Source organism: Tamandua tetradactyla, chromosome 1, assembly GCF_023851605.1.
Source record: "Tamandua tetradactyla isolate mTamTet1 chromosome 1, mTamTet1.pri, whole genome shotgun sequence".
Lineage (NCBI taxonomy): Eukaryota > Metazoa > Chordata > Mammalia > Pilosa > Myrmecophagidae > Tamandua > Tamandua tetradactyla.
The window spans coordinates 80,011,058-80,037,578 of NC_135327.1; the positions used below are offsets into that span (position 1 = coordinate 80,011,058).

At 39.2% G+C, this 26,521-nt stretch overlaps 1 protein-coding gene across 3 annotated transcripts in view; it reads left to right on the forward strand.

Annotated features, from left to right (window-relative positions):
* GLI3 (GLI family zinc finger 3) overlaps positions 1-26,521 on the forward strand; it is a 278,925-nt gene that overhangs the window by 171,909 nt on the left and 80,495 nt on the right. For all 3 annotated transcript variants that reach the window (XM_077119394.1, XM_077119398.1, XM_077119399.1), the window contains 3 exons: positions 9,203-9,408; positions 12,929-13,075; positions 18,393-18,594. In XM_077119394.1, coding sequence (XP_076975509.1) covers positions 9,203-9,408; positions 12,929-13,075; positions 18,393-18,594 — 555 coding nt within the window. The remainder of the gene's footprint in view (positions 1-9,202; positions 9,409-12,928; positions 13,076-18,392; positions 18,595-26,521) is intronic.

Genomic DNA, 26,521 nt, shown 5'->3' on the forward strand with positions numbered 1-26,521 from the left:
TTTGTTATGAGTTAAATAGAATGGTGCCTCAGGATTTCCAAGAAAGGCCAAATAGCCCTACTGCAAAACAGGCTTTCAAAGGTCTGGCTCAATCCAACACCCAAATCCAAGCCCACCGTATCAGAACTCTGGTTTATGGAACAATTAATTAAATGCATAGTCCCAGAGGCAGGGAGAAATGGAGCTGGAGAATCAGAATGGAAATTGGTGCCTGCTGCATTGACCTATGTCGTGACCTGCCCCCCTGGAGGAAGAGCACATCCAAACAAAAGTGGTGACTCTTCAAGGGAAACAGCTTATCATCTCATGGAAGAAAGAGAGCAAGGGACAGGGTCTTTGAAAACTCTCCGGGAAACATGGCCTCATTAAATTTTCCACCATGGCCAACGAGAGCAGCTCTCCATCCCTTCTTCCACAAGACAGCAGGCATAGGAAAAGAGTCACCGCTGGACAACTGAACTTCTCTCCTAGACATTGACAGCTGTTTTCTCCTCCAGGGCCTGTCTGTGGGATTTGGATAGGAGGACACATCATATTCTTCCAAGAAAGTATATAAAACTTTTTTTGTTAGTTTTATTTTTCTCACAAACTCTATAGTAAAGTGGGAGGAAAGGAAAAAGAAGAAAAATTCTCTTTCATGTATACTGCATATTGCAAAAAGAGGGGTATCTTTGTAGGAAATATTTGTACTCCATTTATACAACAAAAGAGAATGTTAAAAATCTGCATTTGTGGAACTAAAATATTCAAAATCTATGATAGTTTATAACTTTTTTTATTGTGAACATAACATATGTACAAGAAAGCAATCCATTTCAAAGGACACTTTAACAGATAGTTATAGAACAGATTTCAAAGTTTGGTATGGGTTACAGTTCCTTGAGTTCAGGGTTTTCCTTCTAGCTGCTCCAAGACAGTGGCGATGAAAAGAAATATGTATATGATTCAGCAGTCTTACTCATTTGTTAAATCCTATCTTCTCTGTTATAACTCCTCCTCCTTTGATCCTTCTCCCAATCTTTAGAGATATTTGGGCTATGCCCATTCTAACTTTTCATGGTGAAAAGGGGTGTCGACAGTATAGGACAGGGAAATGAAACTATCTGATGTTCTTGGAGAAGCTGGCCACTCTTGGTTTCAGGACTTACCTGGCCTAGGAACCTCCTGGAGGTTATGAATTTCTGGAAAGTAAACTTAGTGTATGAAATTTTGTGGAATCTCAGAGCCCTAGGTGTTCTTTAGGGTTGACAGGAATGATGCTGATAGGGGGTTGGCAAACCGTGTCAATTAGGAATATATTAAGCTGAAGCTTGTGTAAGAGTAGCCTCCAGAATAGCCCGTCAATTCTGTTCTAGGACATGTGAAACATGGACACACAGTATTGTTGGGTACATACCAAGGAAAGGATTGACTGGATAGAAGAATATGTATCTATTCAAGTAGACAATGCCAACCTGTTTTCCAAAGGTACAAGCTTGTACCTAACATTGTTTGAGAGCTGCCCTTGCTTCAAATTCTCATTGACCCTTGGCACCATCAGGCTTTTTAATTTTAGCTATTCTAGTGGGTGCCTGATAGTAATTCATTGTGGTTTTAATTTACCCTGCAATTATAAGTGATATTTATGAAAAGTTTGTTAAAAAATCAGAAAACCTTATATTATGAAAGTGCACCTCAGAGCATATTTTTATTTTGACTATGTAAGAAGTATATGATGTTTGGAAAAATTCTAGGAGTAAATATGTTAAAATGTGGACATTGGTTAGATCTTAACTGCTTGGATATAGGGAATGGGTATTTTAAAAAAAGTAATCTCTTACATTTTCCTTCAATGGATATGAACTCCCTTTGTACTCAGACATAAGTAAATGTTTTAAGAAAATCATTCTAAAAAAAACCCCTGGAAATGAGATTTCACCATTAAAATTTCCTGGAAATGAGATTTCAATATTTTTCTCTTCTTTTTTTTGCCCTAAAGAAATCTGCCCTAACCTAAATTCTTCATATAGGAAAGTGTCCAGCACCTTAGAGTTAATGTATATATTAAGCAATATTCTAACCCTTGCTTTCAGTGCCTGCTTCTCTCCAAATCATATATATCTTCCCGGTGAGGTTCATGTTCCGTATTTTTCATGACCAGGATGCATCTTGGAAGCCTCTTGTGTTTTTTAGTTGTATTATTCATCAGTAGCACTTGCTTATAGCCTCATTGTATTTTTGCTTATATTTTTATATGTTATTTTAAAATTTTACTTATATTTTATATTTTGCCCCATTTGGCTATAAACTCTTAAAGAACATGGGTCATGTGACCATATAGTATGGTTCCCAAAATCCCTCCAACCACTTGGAATCATAACGGGTTCTTAGTAAATGAATTTTTAATAAAATGCATATCTAACATCATTGAAGACATCATTGAAATATTCATGTGTGTTGTTATACATGGAATTTTAAAATCTCAAATCCAATTCGGTAAATTTGCAATAGGGCATAATATAATCACAGTTTTTTGGAAAATATTCTTAAGCTGCTAAGAAGGCGAGAAAGAGACTTGAAACTGAACCATCGTATCACTTAGGGCCCTGACATTTTAATAGAGGGAGATTTACAGAGGTGTGTGCAGGGTTAAGGGGACCACAAGTGATATAAAGTGTCCAGGGACTGGCAAAAGTCGGGAGGGGTTACCACCCCTAAACTGAAAAGGCGAACAGTTGGAAAAGTGGTGCCATCACGGCTGGGGCTATTTAAGTGGGAGCACCCATGGGTGCAGCAACCACATCTAGCGGAGAGTTGGTCATGGGGCTGTCCTGACTTCTCTTCCTTCTACCACCATCTCATCCCAGTGCTTTTCATTGGCAGAAGCCCAAAGAAGAGTGAGCAGCTGATTCAGAACCATAGACCAGTGGTTGCAGGCTGATGGGGGTGGGGTCCGGGTGCAATGGAATGGCAAATGGAAAGTAATCGGCACAGTCCTCAGTAATTTCGAGGTCACATTATGACCCCAGGCAGAGGATAGCTGGAATGGAGAGAAAAATGAAGTCTAGGCACATACAAATCTCTTGATGGTGTCTAGTATATCAGTCGTAAATATTTTAGATATTTGTTCCCTTTGCTGTATGGAGAACGAAAAAATTTGTTACAATATGTGGCTCGTTAAAATTTTGTGCTTATTGAATCAATAATTCATTGGTTAAAATGCTTTATAAAGGACCATAAACCTTAGTTCTATGTTAAGCCACTGCTTGAATGTAAAAAGAGTGTCTACTGGTTGTGTAAAAAACAAAATGTAAACTTGTTAGGTAAAAATCCAGTACACTTTGGTCTCTGGTAGCTGGAGCACTCATGCAAAGATGTAAGGGGTATGTGACATTTCTAGCATTCCAAGCCACGTGGAAGCAAATTGCAGTAATCAGGCCTAGGAACCTAGCTTAATGCTCTCATAATGGGCAATGCGAGTGATTAAACACCGTGATTTTAATCTTGGCATTTTAGTAACCCAATAAGATACATGAAAAGGCAGTAACAAATTAGATTATATAGTGATATTTCATTCAAGCTAAGAGGTCCAGTTATTCTCTGCAATATGTGTTTTTGTTTTTAAGGTTATCGCAGTGTACTGCTAAAACAATGCTCTAATAAGAATCCTCTACTCTTTTCATTGTAATCTATTTTCATGACCTTTTAAAAATTAATCTGAAATTAAGTTATCTCCAAAACAAACAAAAAACCCAACAGCATTATATTGCTATATCATCTTTTGGGAGAACTTCAAATTAACCCCTACGTTTTTTTCGTGTCTGAAATTATACTTCATTTGTCCATTGGGCAACATAGGAAAACAAACTGACAGCTACTCAGGTCATCAGTTTGGAAACAATGAGCGATATGATGCCAGGGTGGGAATTCTGGGACCTTCTTTCCTGCATAAGCCAAGATGCATATGTTAGTGGGACAGTAGCTCATTTTCTCAGCCATGCCCTGGCAGCCCACATAAACGGTACCAGTTTGGGAATCTCTGCTTTCCAGGCAGCAGTGTGTGTTGTTTAGTTTGAAGGATTAGAGGCTTTTTTAAGAAAATATTTCATTGTATGGTATAACATATATACAAAGCAAAGAAATAAAAAAGCAATAGTTTTCAAAGCACTCTTCAACAAGTGGTTACAGGACAGATCCCAGAGTTTGTCATGGGCTACCATACGATCCTCTCATATTTTTTCTTCTAGCTGCTCCGGAATATAGGAGGCTAGGAGGGCTTCAGTATTTTTTTTATCATCACAATAGACTTTTTTGCCTTCTTTTTTTGTGAAAAATAACATATACAAATGAGCATAAATTTCAAAACGCAGCACCATAATTAGTTGTACAACATATTTCAGTGTTTGACATGGGTTAAAATTCCCCAATTTTAGGTTTTTACTTCTCTCTGTTCTAAAATACTGGAGACTAAGAGATATCCATTTAATCATATTCATTTGTTAAATCCTGTCTTCTCTGTATAACTCCACCATCACCTTTGATCTTTCCATCCCTCTCTTTAGGGGTGTTTGGACTATGGCAATTCCAAATTCTTCATATTGTAAGGGTCTGTCTCTGATATGAGGTAGGGAGATGGAACTATCTGATGTTCTGGAGAAGCTGGGCCCTCTAGGTTTCTGGACTTATCTGGGCCAGGGACCCATCTGGAGGTTGTAGGTTTCTGGAAAGTTATAGAGGCATATTTTAATATTCTTTTCCTACAACATAAATATCATGGAATGTCTGTTCTTGGACTGGTTATTTCAGGATTCTCCCCAGAATATGTTGTGTTATTTTGGCTTTTCTCCCCGTGGTTTGTACCTATTCACTGATTGAGCCAGAAACAGTTCCAGAAGCCGGCAGGAGAGAACTGAGAGTCCCTAAGACAAGAGAAGTTGGCCTTCAGTAGAACAGCAGTAATCTTTAATTCCACCTCATGTGTATCTACTAAAAATAAAAACCTAGAACGAGACACTTGCAGACTTTTTTCTGGTGCTAGCATGTTCCTCCAGTGAATGCAGAGATTTGTAACAGGTTTGACAAATATGTACCAGGTCAAGTTTATGATAGATTGTAAAATAATATGGCATTTAATAGTATGTGGCAGGTTTTGTGCCTGCCTTCCCCAAACTTTTCCTACCTCCTCTTCTTTGGGTAGGATTCACCCTCTGGTCAAACCCTTGAATGGCTCTGTCACACAGCAGACAGCACACATCACCTATTAGATTAAAGGAACTTGAACTCCCTTCTCAAGTTTGCCTTACAGTTAAAAACAAAATAACCAGCAAATGATCTGTCTCCCAAGAATTTACCAGAATTGTCTCTGTTAGGTCATGTTAAAAGCAACATTATTTAATACTGTAATTTATATGTATTTTTATCCATGTCAGTTCAAGGATAGATGCTCAGCTTTGTTGTTTAGAAACTCATTTTGTCAGGCATCAACACTAAAGACAGAACTCATGCTAACCCAACTCATGAGAGCCTGATAAAGACACAGAATTAATGTTATCATATTAAAGTGAGAAACCAAACAGTAAGGAAACCGATGCTTGTTTGCTGAGTTTAGAATCAGCGAGAAAAAGTTTGTTGCCTGGTTCCGACCAGGACATTTACAACCATACCATTTACTGAGTGTTTGGTGCGGGTCAGGCACCGAGTTCGTACCTGTGCAGCCCTGGCTCCCAGTCCCCACAGCAGTCCTGACTGGGGGAGCTGTTCCTCCAGTTCCATGTGTAAGGAAACTGATGCTTAAGTGACAGAACGACTGAGTGATAGAGCCTGAATTCAATTCTGGTTTCTTCAAACCCTTGTGTTTAACTACTGAGTTTGTGTTCTTAACTGCTTTGTATGGATTTATGACTTTATTAAGAGGGGGTCCTGGGAAATCCAAGGGGATGCTTCAGGCACCAGCTTGATTGGGGAACAAAACAGACTTATATTTTAATCATAAAATTTGCTTTGAAGAGTGAGTTCCAGTATTTCAGGGCTTGAAAATCACCTATTATGCTGTATTTACCCCTCTAACATATGTCAGTCTGTTAATATATGTCTGTAAATATATTTGAGTCTACATGTGTATGTGAATGTATTGGGGTAGACTGTATTAGTATACTGTGTGTTATTCATATATATGTATCTCACGTGATTTTTAGATAGATGGATAATGTATTGAGCATTCTTTAAGTACTAGGCTCAGTGCACAAGGCTTTACTCACAACTAATTCCTCAGGATCCCCGTGAGGTAGGGGTCCCCCATCGGACCATTAAGGAGAAGAAGAGGGTGGGGTCATGGCTGGGGGTGCACAGCTGCTAAGGGCAGAACTGGCCTCACACAGTTGGGTCCCTTGAGAACCCAGCCCTGTCATTGTGCCTCTGCTCCGTTGGTGTGACACACCTGTCTCCAGAGTGCCCGCTGAGCCCCTCCCCAAGCAGCCCTTAGTAAACCTTTCTCCATTCATATACTGGGGGTGGTTGTCCTTTAATTGCCAGGTGGCTTGTTTCCTTAGGGCAGTGAATTAACTTAGAGCTTTTCTTATTTGCATTCCTGTCTGAAGGCTGTGTCCAGCCACCTTATTTGTAAATAGATGTTCCCACATCCCCTCTGCAGTTTTACTCTGAAAGGGGCATGCCTGCTTATGACAGCTCACGTGAGTGGTGCTGGGACGAGTTTTCCTGACTTTATCTCCAAATCCTGGAAGAGCCCTCATCTTTTCTTATTTTTTTTTGCATGGGCAGGCGAGAACCCTGAGAACCCTCTTTTCTAACATTACATCTTAACCTTTTCTAAACAGAATATAGATGCCTCCTGTTCCTGCCAGGGAAAATAGGGAGAGGTCTGGGTTCTTACCCATCAAAAGTTCTTTTAATAGTTATCATATTTCTTTTGGGAATAGTCAAATTAAAGCAAAAGCAGTAACACCAACATCAGACTAACACTGGCTTTGTGAGAAGGGTGTCGGCCTGAACTCCAGCTTCTTTGCTTTCTTTGGGATTGGTGGGCACCCAAGTATGAGCTCTCTAATTTTTATATTTTTCTACATGCTGCTTGGTTTTTCTGTGTGTGGTTCTTCAAAATAGAATATGGGCCTCTAAGAATATTTGAGAATATTCCCTTCTCAAATCTGGGCTTTTTGGAAAAATAATAGGTTCAAATCTTTGTCTACATTGAAATAGCCACTAAAGAAATGGCATCTCGTTCCCTGCATTTTCAGTTGATATTGTTCAGACTGAATTTCTTGTGGATCACAAAAGCTTGCTTTAAGAAGTGTCATCTCAGAGATTCCTTGAGATGTCCACTTTTCTACATTTCTGCTGTGCCACTCTCTTACCATAACTTCATAAATAAGTTTGGGTTTTGTAGTAATTACTTTCGAATCACACTGGAAGAACTGATTGATTTTCCCTTTCTTGCAGAAAATGAATGAATGAATTTGACGTCTCTGTGATCTCTTTTTCATTTATTTACAAGCACATTTAAATGCTTTTTTAACCACTGACACAGAGCTAACTTTTGTTATAAAGAGCTAAAATAAGGTAGATTAATAGGTTATGCTGTTTTCTATTTGAATCTGAGTAATGTCCCTAATTTCCGGGTGGGTATGAAAACCTCAGATTGCCTTTTGAAAAGAAATAGCCTTCATTTGTGGTGACTTCTCACCCTTCCCACATGTATATTTAGAAAACTCTGGATTTTTATTTTACTTGCTCCAAAGTAGCATCTGAACAACAAATAAAAAAGCTCATTTTCTTTTTTTAGTTCAAATGAGAGAAGGAACACGTGAGAGAGTCCTCCCCTCCTTCTGCCCCATATTTCAACCTCTTTTATTTTCTTCCGAGAGAAAATTCATTATCTGATCTTTGGTTTCATTTATTTCAGTGCCTGAGCTGTGCACTTAGTGGAACTGGCTTCTACCAAGATTATATTCTGACAGGGTGATGGGGCCAGAAGGCCCGGCCATGAGTGTGTGTGCCTGCTTTAGGAGAGGCGCGATGATGAGAAAATGCCTTTCCCCTTCCTTTTCATTTCGTTCCTAAAGCCGGCGTCCTAAGAGGAATTTGCCATTCGCAGTAGATCTGTCTCTATCACTGCCTCTCCTCTTTATGGCCATACCTCAGTGAATGAGAAAAACGGAGAGCACAAGTGTTTAGTCTGTCACAGCCAGTTCACTGGATTATCCACACAAACGTTTTCTATTAGAGAAGGAACAAGGCAGCCCGGGGGTTACCCAGCTTGGCCATTGTAAAAACAGCTGTCCCTGGGGACGTGTAGGGGAAGTGGGAGGGCAGGGCATGGGGATCCCCGGAAGGGATCAAGCTTGAGTAGTTGAGTAGTCGGTTTGTTTTAGAATTTATTTTCATTGGGCCGAAGTTTGCATTCTATCCTGAGCTCATTATAACGGGGGCTTTGGCTTGATCACAACCCCATTCTTTCCAAACTTTCCAGCCCAGGAATACTTAATCACTGATGGCTCAATGATCACGGCTAATCAGGGTGCCACATGCAAAACTGGATCAAGCAGAGGGCTCGCTGGAAGTGCTGCCTCACGGAGAGGAGATTTTGCCTTCAAAATAGTGAAACCCAGATCTGTAAAACCGGTGTTGTTCATCAATTGCCGGACCCTTAAAGCACGTGAAAGGGTATATACAGCGTCTGATTTCAAATTTCTTACCGACTTTTGCAGTTAGTCTCTTTTCTCATTTGTGTGCAGCTCTACCATGTGAATGAATGGTCAGACTTTGAGACCAGATGAATTTGGGGTTGCAGTCTTTTTTTTAATACATCACCGTGATAGTAAAAGGTAAGTTTAAAATGCTGATGTTAAACGTCGGAGTCAAATGGAAAATATCAATGTAGCGACCAATGACTTTAACCTCAAATGCCTGCTGTTTGGAACTTCTTCTCATGGAGGAAGCCAAAAGCTGACCTTTCTTTTCTTATATTCAGAGAACCATCAGATTTCTCAAAGGTCAACTCTCTTTGCTCAAATAAGGGCGAGGTAGCTTCTCCCTGCATTATATGGCCATGATTTTACAGTAATAATGCCACAAACATATATGCCTGTTTTTTTTTCCCAAGACATTTGGGTTTACATAAAATCTTATTTTCTTTCACAGCCAACCCCTGCCTACGGATATGTATGTCTCATTCATACCTATCATATCTGGTTTTCTTTTTATCTAGGCCTTCTGCCTTATCCAGTAGCCCAACATATTCGGACCTGCCCTTCATTAGGATCTCCCCTCACCGGAACCCAGCTGCAGCTTCTGAGTCTCCATTCAGCCCACCCCACCCTTACATTAACCCGTACATGGACTACATACGATCCTTGCACAGCAGCCCATCATTGTCTATGATTTCAGCTGCCCGGGGACTCAGCCCCACAGATGGTAAGTCTCAGACTAATTCTCTTTCCACAGATTGTGTCACCTCCCTTTTCCACCTCACCTGGGATGCTGTATAAAGTGGATCTGTATTAGTTTGTTAAGTTGCTGGAAGGCAAATTACCTGAAATGGAGTGGCTTTTAAAAAGGGAATTTAGTAAGTTACAAGTTTACAGTTCTGGTGCCAGGAAAATGTCCAAACTAATAAGAGGTTACCTTCACTCAAGAAAGACTGATGCCATCTGGAACACCTCTGTCAGCTGGGAAGACATGTAGCTGGTATCTGCTGGTCCCTTGCTCCTGGGCTCCTTTGCTTTCAGCCTCTGATTCCTGTGGGGGTTCCTCACTTGGTGTCTGTGGGCCTTCACTTAGCTCCTCTAAGACCCAGTTCTGGGTTCTGGCTTGCTTAGCATCTCATGGGAAGGCACATGGTGATGTCTGCTGGGCCCTTCTTCTCCAAATGTCTGGGTCTTCTGTTGGCTTTGTCAGCTGTGAAGCAGTTGTTCTCCAAGAGTCTGCATCTGAGTTTTCTCCAAAATGTTTCCCCTTTTAAAGGACTCCAGTAAACTAATCAAGACCAACCTTGATGACCAAACAGTGAACTTCTCCATAGGATGACATTGTTACTCTGAAGTGTCTTGTTTTTTTCCTAAGGGAGATACAAGGTGAAGTCATTTCACTGTAAACATAGTCCATGATGATGACGATGTGAATAAGCAAATAAATGGCTCAAAGTTTAAAAAAAAAAAAGACCAACCTTGAATGGGGGAGGTGCATCTCCACCTAACAAAAAGGCCACACCCACAGTTGGGCATGAAGTCTAGTCAGAAAGGTTTCCGTCCTGCAATGTTCAATCTCAGGATTAAAGGACATGGCTTTTCTGGGGTACACAACACCTTCAAACCAGCACAAGATCTAATGGTTGAGTGTTTCCCACATGCCAGACACTGTATTAAGTGCTTTAAGTGCATTACTCCTTTTCAGCATTGCAATACCTCTGTGTGGTTGGTATTATCATCTCCATTGTCAGATGAGAATAGCAAAGTGCACGGGGCTAAGGAATTGCATCCTAGTCATCTTGTGGCTAGTGAGTGGGCAGGGGAGAGACTCAGAACCAGATTTCCTGGATGCCAGAATCTTTACTCTTAACCATTCTTCTGATCATTCTAAAAATGAACACATTTTATACTGGGCCTTTAGTCATCTGCACAATATGTATGTGTGTAGCTCCCAATAAACTCTTTTCTGCTTGGTATACCTGAGATGTGCATTGTTGCAGATATAGTTCTTAAAGCAATTCTTCTTTAACTCTCGTATGTATGACTCATCTGTGCATCTTGCTCAAATGCAATTCTGTGGTGAGTGGGTCTGAATGTGACCTGAGTTTTTGTACTTCTTCCAGGTGATGCTAATTCTTCTGGTCCATGGACCACACTCTGAGTACAGAGGTCTTAGAGAATGTGATGGTTCAGACCTGTTACACGTACTTTTTATCCTTGGCCACACAAAATGAAAACTGGAAGAGGGATATAGTGGGCGAAGGAAGTGAACATAGATTTTAATTCTCTCATACTTGATGCTTACTTTAGACTCTCAAGGATCAAATTACTTGATTCCATTCACCTCCCGATTAATTACTTTTCACATGACTCTTTCTAAGTGGGGCTGTGGATTCCCAAACAGTCAGATTATAAACTGTTACTTTGATTTGAAAAAGTGTTTCCCAGCTCATGCACTCGTACCCACTTTTGTTTTCCTATGATTGCTGGAGTCTGAATTGAGATCCAGAACTGTGTAAGCATTATTAATTATGGATAGTGGGTTAAGAATTCTCTGCAGTGGATCATAAATAGCTGCTCTTGTTTGAAAGCAAAGAGGAATGCCATGCACTTCGTTTCACTGGCCACTATGTTGGATATGACTTCTGTACACTGTCCACATTTTTTTACATAAACTCCTTCCAGAGACTAGCTATGGTCGATGGGAAGCTGCATGACACGAGGTTTCTCAGTAAACATTGATTTCACTGCACTTCCAGGAAAAGCTATCCTGAGCAACAGCTGGTGGCTTAGTTTTTTTTTTTTTTTTCTGATTTGCTTCAGAAAATATACTTGTAAGGTACCTAAGGAATATGTCTACCCATTTTAAAAATAAAACTTTAAGAGATTCAAAATTGAGTTAGTTGTTCTACTTTGGATTTGATGTTACAGTTAGAGAAATGGAGAATCATCTCCACAGAGGGTTTGAAAGTTCATGGAAATGACTACCAGAAAGACGAGTGCAGACAGACAGAGGGAGAGAGGGATAAGAGTGGTGAGCAAACAGTGGGCTTACGATTGTGCCTGGCTTGAAGAGATTTAGTTGGGTCACTTGAAAGTGGTACCTTTAGATCTACTAAAAATCATGCTTTTCATCTCCTTTGCAGCATTTGATGATGAATACAAGGACCACATTCTTTAATTGGTTGATCTGCCTTCCTTTTCCTGCCTCACAGGAGTCCAATTAATATCTGATCAAATAAAAGTATCACTAAGGTTTTTCTCTGAGTTTAACATTTTTTTTATATCTTTATCTTTACCACATATGATGAATGAAAAGTATGTGGACACAGATGTTAAACATGTACAGGTTCATTGCCAATTTAAATGCCAATGTTTCTACATAATAATTATAAAGCCAAATTTTATTGATCAGGTACTATGTGCTAGTTATATGCATTATTTTGTTTATTAAGCCCAGCAACTTTGGGTGGCTGGTAAGTGGTGGAGCTGGGATTTGAATCCAAATCTCCCTTAATCTAAAGGCTACCCTGAAAACTCATATCTCCCTGGTTTTTGCACAAAAATTGACGGTGGAAACCAATTATTAACCCTCTCTAATAAAGCTGAGTCTTGATAGTAAATTGCTCCAGATGGATTGGGATGTTTTCTTTTTTGAGTTTATAGTGAAAAAAGGGGGAGAAACTTTTAAATCATGGAACACAGAATTGTAGACTATCATTCAGTTGTGTGATATTAAAGCTGTGCTGCCTTTCCCCCATTACATCAGGCTCCTCAGGTTTCTGAGAGTTTAACTCAGACATTCCTGTCGGAAAGCTTAGGGAAGTATTTCAAGTATGTCCGGAAAGATACCGTAGTTATCTAAGTTGTCTACTATTGTAAGAAATGTGAATATAACGTGACTTGATGTAAAAGCCTTTATTTTTGGTTGGGAGTGGGTGCAAACATGGGAATGAGTTATGTGCATATATACATTTTAATCATTTTGAATTCTCCATGAGATCTTGAAACTAACATCAAGAAGCATTTTTGAAATGTATTTCATTTTTTCTATTCCTTTCTTGCAGTTTTATTAGCAAATGAAAGATATCCAAAAGGCTTCAATGAAAGCACAAATGGTTTACTGAATAATGAGGCTCCCAAAAGGAATGTGCTGATGTAGGCTTCAGGACTTTGGGGTATCTCAGGGGAAACTTCTGGTTCACCTTCTTGCAGGCAATCACTGCCCCTTTCTTGTCTTCTTCTAGCCCCCCACGCTGGAGTCAGCCCTGTGGAGTATTATCACCAGATGGCCCTGTTAGCTGGCCAGCGCAGCCCCTACACAGACATCTTCCCCTCTGCCGCTGCCGCGGGGGCTGGAGCCATCCACATGGAATATCTTCACGCCATGGATAGTAAGTGATGGGGCTGTTTCTAGGAGCCGCAAGGATGGTGTTCTTGTTTGCTAGCTGCTGGTGGATTGGCTTTTATTAAAAGGAAATTTATTTTGTTAGTTCTTCAGAGGAAAGGCAACTAACTTTCCACTGAGGTTCTTTCTTAAGTGGGAAGGCACAGGATGGTCTCTGCTGGCCTTCTCTCCAGGCCTCTGGGTTCCAACAACTTTCCCCAGGGTGATTTCTTTCTGCAGCTCCAAAGGCCTGGGCTGAGCTGCGAATGCTGAGATGAAGTATGCTGAACTGCTTGGGCTGTGCTATGTTGAGCTCTCTCATTAAAGCACCAGCCAATTAAATCAAACATCACTCATTACAGCAGGCATGCCTCCTAGCCGACTGCAAATGTAACTAGCAACAGATGAGGTTCACGTACCATTGGCTCATGGCCACAGCAGTAGAACTAGGCATGTTCACCTGGCCAAGTTGACAACTGAATCTAACTACCACAGATGGCAAATGCCGATTCACAGAGCCAAGAGGAACATGCAAAGATGGGGCGATCGTCTAACTTTCCAAACCAGAGGAGGAGGAGGAGCCACCTACTTTTGGGGCTCTCGTAGGGCTCTCTTAGTTTCCAGGAGGATTCCACAGCTAGGGCCATCCTGAGACACCCAGATCAGCCTGGGGATAATCGATAATCCGAAAAGTATAGGTGATTGTAATTTGGTAGCTGTATATTAACTGGCCAAGCGGTGATCCTGCCCTGGCTGGCTTAATAACAAAATGAGGGGAGCAGATTTGATAATATTGACCTACATCATCCAGTCACTGCATGGTTTCATGGAATTTATGTTTTAAAAAGTAATTTATGCTAGAGACCCGGGTTTGATTCTTGGTGCCTGCCCATGCGAAAAAATAATAGTAATTTAAAATGATTAATTTAAACATGAAAAAGACCTGTATTTGGTTTTAGAATGGTTTACATTGTGTTTATTTAGCCCACATTTTTTAGATTAAATATTAAAAATTATATTTCACCAAGACTTTTAATTGCTGCTGAATATTTAAGAAAGGCAGAATAGTTATTTCTAGGCCAAAAAAAAAAAGCCAAAAACAGTTTCAGAAGGGGCTACTTTTAGGATAGACACAGCAGTGATAGGGAATGGTATCATTTGATATTTTTTAATATCACTTGTTTTTGCGTCCCCCTTCACAGCTTATGATGGGTCTTTTGGGGGGGGGGTGCATGGTCTGGGAATCGAACCCTGGTCCCCCGCATGGAAGATGAGCATTCTACCACTGAACCACCTGTGCACCAAAAGTCTTTTGGGGTCACTTTCTAGACATGTAGTCAAATAATTAGCCTGTAATTTTCCTCTTGCAGCAAAGATTCTCAAAGTGTATATCCATTTGCAAGGATGCAGGAAGTAAACCTACAGCATTATAAATCAATAAAATCCCACTAACTACCTTTTCAGTATGGTAACAATATGACTTTAAGTAGGGCATATGCTTGACTTTTGTTTGCTTGCTTGTTTTTTCCTGGTTGTTGCACTGATGAACTTGTGCTTTTCACCCACAGTCTTTTTATTAATGTCTTCCTCTTTTGTCAAGAGATGTGTGTTTGTAAACTTTCTGCTGTGATTAGTGATTCAACCCTCAGTGTTAGATTATAGAGAAGGTGAAATCTACAGCCTTCCTCTCCTTACTGACATGGACATTGAAACATAAGCTCACATTTGCATCCAAAGGGAGTCCACTATCACACAAAGCAAAAGAAATGTGTTACCTCTTCTGGAGGGTTTTTTTTTTTTTTCACATGGGCTGGCACTGGGAATTGAACCCAGGTCTCCAGCATGGCAGGCAAGAACTCTGCGTGCTGAGCCACTGTGGCCCATCCTGGATGGGTTTTGTTATTTGGCTTTGTAAAGCTTACATTTCAAGTTCACCATAACCACATTTCTATTAGGGATTGTTGAAAAAATAAGTTCATTGTTATTATGCAAATTAGTTATTTAAAATCTGCAAATAAAGAATTAAAATAAGAAGAAATCTTTGGAAGGTCAACCCACATTGCCTTCTGTATTTGATGAGAATGTGTTTAGTCAGGCAGTGGCGGTTTTTATCTAAATAAAGGATGAAGCTATCCTTTTACTTTGTAAAAACTAATTAAAGGAATTTTAATTTGCCAGAGTATATGGTAAATTGATTGTCATTAAGTAGGAATTTAGATGTCCTATCATTCATCACTTAAAAAGAAACCTCCTTTTTCTTTGTCAGAATTTTTTATTAGAATAGAGAAACAAAACAATTAACAGAAAGTCAGAGTGGAGATATCTGTTTTGGAACAAAGAGAATGCTCAGCTTATACTGAGGCATGAAGCAGTATGATCAGTGAAGAATTGAGCCAGTTCTTTTTCAGTTGTTTAGAAAATGCTCACTTTGTACTCCTGCATCTCCTTTCAGCAAAGTATCCCAAATCACTCCTGAAATACTTCATTTGCTGGATTATTAGGGGGGTTGAAAAGAGTATAAAGTACTATATTCCTTCCCCTTAAAATAATTGAGATAGCATTTAGTTAGATGAAATCTAAGATGAGGGGTACTCAGAATTTAAATCACAGGAGATTTTTCCAACTGAGAAATAAGAAATCAATTTTAAGTCCCTACATTGTATCCATACCTGTGATGGCAGATTCAAAATGGGATCTAGCTGGTCACTTGGATCCATAATTACACATGTTCAGGACTCTGTAATTGACAGAAACTGGGTTCACATGAGCACATAGATTTTAAATTATGCCAACCTTGGGTATATCTGGGTTTCAACCAGTGGTGGGTTAGACTATTTATATGTAGCACATTTGAATGAACATGTCTGTTTCTTAGCTCTGATTCTACCATTTGGGGTTAGAGTGACCTTAGAAGGCACGAGAGTAAAAAAAGAAAGAGCATGAGAGTGAGTAATCCCTGTAAGTAACATCCTAGGGAGCAAGGCCATGAAAAACCAGTCTATTTATGTTGGCGGAAACTGACTTAAATAAGAGGCAGTCTTGGAGGAAAAACAAAGAGAGTAGTTATTCCAGCCAGGCAACATGCAAACTGAAGGTTCCACGTAGATGATGAAAAGGTCTTGCTGGTTCCATGTAAATGATGAAAAGGTCCATTGGACTCTATCTGTGGATGATATGAGGAGAATGTAAGAACTCCCATGTTTTTAGCATCAGGTGGCCTTCTTAGCTCTTCAGTCACTGCTGGGTAGTAATCTAAAAAATTATAGATACTCCAGGGTATCTTGCTTCTGTCATTCTTTTGGTTAGAAACTCTGCCAGTGGTTAATGAGTCCCATGGAAAGGGTTATGTTGAGGATTATATGGAATTCGACAATAAGTCGGGTTTGTTCTTGTAATTGTTTGAAAGTGCAATGTATTTCTTGTTTGAAAAACTTCTTTGATGAAATTATCCTCTCACAGTGAGTAAATATCAAGCATTTATGTTTAAGGCGTTTGTCATCATTAAAGTAATACTCTGATTTAAATACTGAAAAGATGCATACGTAGTTGGGATTGCTATTTTTGTAGTGACATGTCATTAGTCAGGCTGATAACAAAACTATTCTAAGTGAAGGAACTCATTTTACGTGGGCCTGAAAGAAAAATCTTAAGTAGGTACCACGTTCAAATAGGTTTTCTGGTTTTTGTAACTTGTGTGGTACTAACTTAACTAGTTTTTAGTTTGCTATTTTTCATCGACTATAAAATATTTGTATATATTCCTATAGTATTTATTGTAAAGTCTTTGACATGAATATATTCAATTTCATTAAGTTATTTAAAGCACATTGGATTGTTATCTTGAGTCATATGGATCTGATGAAGGAAATATTGCCAGTGATTTTTCTGGAGGCCAAGTGCCTGGACTTTGTTATAAAGAAGCTTTCCTTCTATTTCAGTGTTCTGGGAACCACACAATAACCATGTCCTTGTAAGCAGGTACACCTGTGCTTTGAAATAAATCCTCCGTTTTTACTTGAAACTTGACATGCTTTGATTTGCCTCTTAATTAGTGGAATTTTGTTCTGATTCTTTCATTAAATTTTAGTTTGATAATGCAGTAATGTAAATATGACCTTAGAAAAGGCAGGCATGGGCAGGTGGGACACACTCATCCCTTGCCCTGAATTTATACCATGAATATGGACCAAACTGAATGCAAATGGCCATTTACTTTTTAACTCTTTGCATAAAACCTATTGTATTAACTTGGTCTAGGTTTGTGTGAGTTACTGACCTCCAGATTAGAACTCCATCAGTGGAGTCTTCTCAAAGGCTAAAAATTCTGATCAATGCATTGTCCACTATTAGTTCTGACTGGAGAAGTGAGCTCCAGAGAAGAATTAAAATTCTTTATGGACACATCAAATGTCATCATGTTTGCAGGAATGTTTAGTCTCTTCCTTCTCCACCTTGGAAAATCTATAAAATAAAAAACAACATCCCAAGATTTTATGAGTTTCTTAGGATTTATGTTTTTATATGGGAATTTTAGGGCAGGGATTTTCAGCTTTGGCACTATTGACATTTTGGTCCAGATAATACTTGAATGTGGGGGGCTCCCCTGTGCACCCGTAGAATGGTTTAGCAGCATCGTTGGGCTCTACCAACTAAATGCCAGTGGCACACTTTGAGTTGTGACAACCAAATATGTCTCCAGATGGTATCAAATGCCCCCTAGGGACATGAGGGTGGGGGCAAAATGAGGTTCAGTTGAGAACCACTGATTTAGAGGAATGTACTTATAAGTTGTTGTAGTAGAATACAGCACTGATCAGATCACTACAAAAATCATGGGGGAAACGAGGGCATAACTGAGCTGAGTTTTATCTCTCAGGATACTTTAATTCCTATTTTTTTCCTTTGGCTCATTGTCTTAAAAGGGTACATATTGGGGTAGGGAGGCCGTGTGTTGTGTAACTGTGGAACCACTGTCTTTATTGCTTGTGGTGAATTAATGATGGGAATATCTAAGTAGCCGTCAGATTCATAAATCACTAGAAATGAGAGGGGTAACACATAAAAGTCTCTCCCTTTTGTTTAGCAATTCATCATTTTGCCTGCACATTAATAAACAGACCTCCCCTGAGGTCAGCCCCTGTAAGATAAATATTTCTCCGAATTTCCTCAATTGTAGCCACTGGATCACAAGTGGGAGAAGAGACGCCCTCCACTGCAGGTTGCTGACATCTTATCCTTTGCTCCGTCCACCGGGTGAGGAGCGATAAGGAACAGGTACAGATTACCACTGGAAGTAATTAGGTTCTGTTGTGTTTATATAACAGGCACCAGATTCCCCAGCCCCAGGCTGTCGGCCCGGCCGAGCCGGAAGCGCACACTGTCCATCTCGCCACTGTCCGATCATAGCTTTGACCTTCAGACCATGATAAGGACGTCTCCCAACTCCTTGGTCACGATTCTCAATAATTCCCGTAGCAGCTCTTCAGCAAGTGGTTCCTATGGCCACTTATCTGCAAGTGCAATCAGGTAGGTATCTTCCTGAATCCAGGATATGGTTCTTTAATAAAATATCTGCACTACGGTACACCTGTAGTCATGTGTTTGCAGTCCTCACTACCTAGAGGGAAGGACAGAAGAGTAGGATGAGTTGCCCGAGCTGAAGTGTAGGTCAAAAATCATCTCATTGCACAGCAGAGCCAGTATTGTGTCAAAAAAAAGTTTTTGCAAACTTAAATAAATCACCCATATGTAGAAATAGCAGTTATTCAGTTTTGATGAAATCTGCTTCTAAGAGGCAGTGACTATGGCAAGTTATTCCCCCCAGGCCTTCTTTCACTAATAGTTCTCTGTAAAGGAAAACTAACTTCATACCTGGTTGTCTGCCACGTAGCACATGCACAGAGAAGGGACAGAAATAAGCAGACCAATCATGCATACGTCTTGTCCCACAGCTGTTAAACTGGGGAAAGGAGTATATTGGGAGGAAAACATAAAAAGGAGGGTAGCTAGGACTTTATTGTAATGGAAAATAAATGCAGGTGACAGTGGAAGTCTGGCAAAAGAATATTTCCTTTGCTTTCCTTTTATTTTTAGCTTATTTTGAAAGATATCTATTTCTGCCATTACCCTTTATTTACTATATAATGAAAGCCTGTGACACTTCCTTAAATCTTTAATGCCTGTACCCCCATGTGAAGAAACAAATACAGGCTTTTGTAAACATGCTTAATATGAAATATTTCTCACTGCTAATGATCAAATGGGCTGATGGCAGTAAGTAGGGAATAAAAGGAGACTGGTTCATGAATTTTAGGTGAGTTTACACTTCTTTTATTGGCTAATAATTTACTGATATTTAAACTAAGTTAACAAATGATTGTTTTAGACATAGAATTAGATAGCATTGTAATTAGTTAATGCTGATTATAAACTTTAGTTCTCATTTCCCCTAAGTTTTTCACCAATAATTGTAAAAATTTTCTTCTCATGGTTTTATACATATACCCCTCCCCATATACATATGCAATATAAAATTTGCCATTTTTACTGTTTTAAATTCATAATGTTGGGCTGTCATCACCACTATCTATCCCTAAGACTTGTGCTTCAGGACCCCAGACAGACACGCTGTAGCATTAAGCAGTAGCTCCCCATTTCTTCTTGCCCCTAGTAACTTCCATTCTACTTTCTACCCTATGGATTTGCTTATTCTTGATATTCCATGTAAGTGAAATAATAAAATATTTGTCCTTTTGTGTCTAACTTATTTCACTTTGCATAATGTTTTCAAAGTTGTAGTATATTTCAGAACTCCGTTCTTTTTAAGGTATGTATATATCACATTTCGCTTATCCACTCATCTGCCAAGGGAACCTTTTGGCTGTTGTGAATAATGTACCTAGGACCATTGTTCACCAATAATTTAAGAATTCAGTTACCAGTGATCTTTTTGAATTATAGTTTTATAAACCATAGATGGTTCCTTACTTTAAAACTACATATTAAAGACTATTTTCACTAGCCTTGCTTTTAATAGTGAGGATTTTTGTTTGTTTCTATCTGTTAATGGTGGTCTTTTGTGATAGATATTCTGGGAGTATATCCAGAATAAAAAGTATTAGTCCATTACAACATACCCGTGTTCACTAGAAATAATGAATACCATAGTTTTTGTTCTGTTATTTTCTCTATTATGTTTTTTTTTAATTTATTTATTAATTAAAAAAATTAAGAACAAAAACATTAACATATAATTCTGTTCTACATATATATTCAGTAATTCTCAATATCATCACATAGTTTCTTATTCATCATTTCTTAGAACATTTGCATCAATTCAGAAAAAGAAATAAAAACAGAAAAAGAAATAAAACAGTAACAGAAAAAAAAGATTATACGTACCATATGCCTTACCCCTTACTTTCATTTATCACTAGCATTTCAAACTAAATTTATTTTAACATTTGTTCCCCCTGTTATTTATTTTCTCTATTATGGTTTTAATTCCCTTACTGTTTGGTTGTCAGAGGTGCCCCTTGATAGGGAAGTTAGTGTCTAAATATAAATATTGTTTGTGATAGGATGTCATCTATTGCTACTTTTCATTTTTCTTTTAATGTGGTGAATAAAGTGTAGAAATATAGAGTGATGCAAATACCTCTGTTTACACCTCTGTCCATCAAGAGGGGTCCTGGGGTGTTTCTGAAGTTTATCCTTTGTCACAAATATTGGCTTTGGAGTCGGACATGGCAATGATTAGATTCCAGTCTTGCCATCAGCCAGCTGTACAAGCCTTACTTGCCCTCTGGTTCTCTGGAGTCCAGTCTCCACTACTGGAAAATACGGATGGGAAGATACCCACAATGTAGGAAAAGGGTTAGGAGCCAGCATGCAGCTCTCCACCCATGGTCAAAGTCTCCAGCGAGCTGGCCCTGGAGAGTCCCCCCAGGATATGGATGGCAGAGGCCCGGCCAAGCTCTGTGGTGTCATCCCAGCCTGGCCCTGAGGTTGCCAGACCATGGCGTGACTTTCCCTGCACTCTATTGAAGATTCTGCCATTTATTCTATCGATTATTATGTGGCTTAATAGAAGTCATCAGACTAGTAGGTGAGTGAGAGCACACAGCTGCTCTTCAGTGATGAATGTGAACATTCATTTGGTTTGCTTCCTATTAATTTTCCTTCACTCTTACTTCCTACTTAGCACTCTTGGCTTTCTACTGTGTGTAAAGGATTTAGATTAGAATATGATTCAGCAAATGGCCCCAGTGCTATCACTCTTATTACCCCACTATTTTCCCTGAGGACTTCTCGATCTCCTTACCTTTGCCCAGGTAATTTAAACTAATGGCCTCCATCAGTATTTGAGAGATGGGCATGGTCAGACTTGAAATGTTCATTCCACCCCTCACCCCCACCCCAGCCTCCATGGAGCAATAGCGGAACCTTTTATTCTCATTAGAGTTGAGAGGAGAGATTCACTTGAAAGACCAGTCCATTCTGAGGAGCCCCTTTTACAATCAGGGCCCAGGTCCATGGGGTCATTTTCTTTCTTGCCTTTGGCTCCTTTCCATTATGTCTTCTGTCTTGCAGAGTGGTCTGTCATTGCTTAATATACATCCACTGTATGTTAGGATAATGCATAGCTTTTAAGGTAATGCACAGAATGCATATACAATAATACGGATAAACTAATATGCTATCACCTTGTCATAAACTATAGCAAGTATAATAATTGATACCACAGGCATCATCTGCCAGTCCTTTAAACTGGACAAATATTAGTGCTTTGATTTCCCCCTGTTCTAAGTATGAAATCTAAAAACTGACTTCAGTTATCCATAAGTGATAGGACCAGCAGATGATAGGGAAAAAGAAAAAAAGCTTTGAGAAGTCCGAAAAAGGGTAGCTAACCTTCTCAAGAGTGAAAGATGCAAGAGAGAATGTGAACTGAACGTGTGTTTAATTTTCTGCTGGATATCAGGGACCACAGTTGACATAAAATACACTCCCTATACTAGGCTCACCACAGTTCTGGAAAGCAGGCAGTGTTATTCTTGCTTTATACGTAAGCCCAGTGAGCCTTCGCAGGATGAAGTAGACAGAACACCAGGATTCTAACAAGACCCCGAGCCACTGCACCATTTACCCCAAGCACATTTGATGTTCACACTTAAAAGGTTTTATAATACGTAATTTGCTTTTGGTCTTGACGGTGCATAGGTTAAGTTTCTAATGGTGTTATTCAACTTTCATTCAGTTTCCTGAAAAGATGCCATCGCCATCTCCTTCATGCTTGCATCCTAGTGCAGAGAAGCCAATAACACCATTTGCTATTTGTAATTCCCTGTTCACTTGCCCGTCCAGTAGTTTGCCTGTGTTCCCTCCACTGGGATGCAAGCTCCCGCAAGTGAAGGGTTGAGTCTGTCTTTCTCACTGCTGTGCTCACGCCCCTAAAACACTTGAGTTTCTGCCACACTGACACCATTCAACAAATATTTCTTGAAAGAATAAATTAAAGGGCTCTCTCATGATAACTAATTACCCCCTTTATTAAAGAAAATTTGTATATGGTAGGTAAATAATTCAGGCTTTCAGAAGGTTAGAGTCTATACGAATAGTACCTTATATGCACATAGATTTATAGTTGGAGATAGACAGGGAGGATGATGCAAAAAAAAGAAGCAGATGTGTGTCTTAAGTTCATGTACAATTCTTGCATTCAAATTTCTTAAGTAACTAACTCATATTGCTCTAAAAATACCATGTAAACCAGGTATTTATTGACAGAAGCCCATATAAGCCTTTTTTTAAAAAAAAAAAAAAAAAGAAATCTTATGCCTAAACTGGTAATTAAAAAAAGTAACTCCATGCACCTGGGAGAGTATGTTTTGAAATAATATTTAATGTGAAGAAGCTTTAACTTCCTCTGTGGCCCTGAAGACTCCCGTCCAAGACTAGGTGGTTTACATTCATCAAATACAGCCTACTGCCCCCACTTTCTATGATTAAGGCTAATATTACAAATATCAATTTAATGACATTTGATTAAAAATAGTTTTACCTCTGCTGCTATCTTTCCACCTGACCCACCGTTGGAAAAGAAGTTATTGAAAATGAGCCCTCTCCTCTTCTCACAGTCTTCTGGCAAATGTGAACAGAATGAATCAATGAGTAATCCTCTCATTCAAGCCCACCAGTTATCCAACTTTCTCACTTTCAATGTAATGGCTAAAATGAAGACATTTTTGGATCCTTCATAGTTTTAGGTCTGGCATGGCCAGGGAAGAAATCTCATTGAAAATGATATTTTCATATTTCATATCACCCCTCTGAGTTGAGTGTAGAGTTGTACAACACACGTTTTTCTGTTGTCAGCGCTGGTGAGCTCAGTCTGACCAGAGAGTGGGTTATATTTCCCATTTCGTGTAGCATCACCCCTGATAATAGTATTTGGCAAGTCCATTGAGACTGCCTGAGTCAGGGTTGAAACCAGCTTAGCTTCCCCACCTCCTGTTTCTGGTGTTACCAGAAATGAAGTCCTCATTTACATCAGAAAAGCAAAGCACACATGAATTGGGAAACATACTGAAGAATAGGTGATTACGGTGCCAAATTATCAATGTCCTTCAGCATTCTATGATTCCATCTTATAAAAACTATTAGACAGGGCAAGCCGCGGTGGCTCAGCAGGCAAGAATGCTTGCCTGCCGTGCCAGAGGACCTGAGTTCGATTCCCGGTGCCTGCCCATGTGAAAAAGAAAAAAGGAAAAAAAAAAAACTATTAGACAACTTTCTCTTCCCTGTCATAGTGAAACTGATGAAACAAGAAAGCCCTCATCTGCTCCCAAATGTGCTAATAGATGTTACATAGTACTTCATTTAACCAATTACTCATTCCTTCTCTATATATTTAGTTTAATATTTATGTACCTAGTCATTGTGCTGGGCATGGGGCTACAAAAATGAATGAGAGACATACTCCCTGCCCTCATGGGAGCTAAAGCATCTAAGCAGGTACCGATAAATGGATGAATGGATGAACGAATGAATGAATGAGCGAACACACTAGTAAGTATTCTGGACAGTGCTAGGAAGAAATGACCCAGGTGTAATGGAAGAATAGCATAGAGAAAGCCTAACTCAGGTGGGCTGGTTAGAAGCTGAGCCTAGAAGAATAAGGGTGATTCGCCATGGGAAGAGCTGGGCAGCAACTTTCAGAGAACAAGGCTGAGTCGATGAAGGCCCTGAGAGGGGTAGAGGAGAAGTGTTTGAGGACATGTCAGAAAAGCAGAGCACCACATGGTAGCAAGCAAGGGGACTATCAGCCAAGGCCAGCGTTGCCGATAGGAGCTGGAGCCAGCTCAATATGGCTCAATGATCTATGAACAGTAAGAAACCTTGGAGGTCCCCACTGAGGCCATCTTGTTTTACAGATGAGAGAACCAATGCTCAGGTGGGTAAGTGGACTAAACCAGAGGCACTCCTATGAGTAAGTGGCAGAAAGAGGAAATCAATAAATTGGCTTGAACTCTGAACTTCCTATTTTTGCCTACCAAGCCACTCTTAGGAATCTTCAAGTGGAAGACATGACTGAAAGGATTGACAGGAGGTACTCTTTATAATAGAGAAATAATAATACCTGGTGATATATTTTTTAAAAAATTGGTTGTGCTCATGTTAATAGCTGATTTTTCTAACCATGTATGATTGGTTGGTTAGTTACAGAATGCGGGTGCATCAGGTCAAATCTCACTGCTATTCATATTCACGGGGAGGCTAACCTGATAGTTTGGTTGTTTAAAGGCTATAGGCAAGTCACCTTTTATAAAGCCCAATATACATTTGTTCTAAAGCATTATTCCAGGAACGCATAGCCAAATTGTATATGTTGGGATATTTATTTGTTTTGTTAGTGTGAGGGTCTCTTATTTGTGTGTCTGATGACTTTTCCAATAAACCTGCACTGGAAGCTTTTATGGGTGGAAGTGGAAGCTCTGTTGTTCTTTTCTCTTAATAGAAGTAAACACATGCACATGTGTCCCTAGACATCTTCATACACAAATAATGGTAGCTATGGGCCCATTTTTTGCAAAACTCTTAAGGAATTATTCTTACTTTTAATTGCAGCTGTTGCATGATAAATTCCACAGCTGTAACCAGAAACTGGATGATCTTGTTAGGAAAATAGTCATAAACTGGCCACAAGATTTGGTTCTGATTAGAATGCCTACCCCCCCTTCACCCTCCCCACCATTTTCTTGAAGTCATTTTCTCAAATGTTGATGTTTCTCAAATGTTCATGTAATTGTAATGCTGACAATTGCCTTATTTGACCCCCAATGTCGTTTTCAGGAGAGAAGGATTTAGGGGACATGGGATACTGGGAAATAAATACTGTCATTAGGTTCTCTAACAGAGAAAACTGGATTTTTGGCAGTATTAAATTTCTTATCTGAGATAATATCACTTGAATTTCTTTTAAGAATATATTTAAAATTCAAGTTTGAACGAAATTTAAATGTAAGGAATATTGCATGGTGACTCTTAGGAAAAACTGTCATTTTAGGGAAAGGTTAAAATGCTATGTGGAGGTGGTGCGACAGTGGCTTAGTGGCAGAATTCTTGCCTGCCATGCTGGAGACCCAGGTTTGATTCCTGGTGCCTGCCCGTGCAAAAAGTATATATTAAATAAATAATAAAATGCTATGTGGAATAAAGCCATTCATCACAAAAAATGGAAACTTCTAAGTGTGCTGTGGCTGGGTAATCTAGCTGCTTGCTATCTTTCTTATTATTCCTCAACTTTTTCTCATTTTAATTTAAAACAGATCTCCTCAATGTTATATTCAGCTCTATTTACCCTTCCAGTATAAAGGCTGCAACAAGTGAAATTATGCTGCTTTATTTATGTACCACTATTAAGTAACCCAGCATATACCCCACCCTCTAACTATCTGCATTTGTAAAATTCCTGAAGCATTTTTAAAACACATTATGGACTTTTCTCATATGCTATTTTAATTGGGTTTTATCCACTTGAATTGACTATTGATAAATTTGCAATGCCTATATGTGTAATTGCATTGAATAAATGTTTAATGAATGATTTTCTACCATATGAACTTTTACCATCACCCCTTATATATATCATTCCAGGTATTAAGTATGAATTTGATTTACAGATTGATCACAAGGGATCCTTTGCATAGGTAGACTCACGTCACTTCCTTGGAGTGAAACAGTCGTATTTGTGGCAAAAGTCAAATGTGATTTTGAATTTCAAAGTTTTATGTATTAATTATAATTAAAATATTACTTTTTGCTTACAAATATTTAATTCTTTGGAAATATAAATAGGATAGGTAGAAAGCACTCATTTAAGACTTAAATCAATGAATGAGGTATAATGTGTGAGCTTTGACATTGGTCCTTCCTTTGGGCATAAACCCAA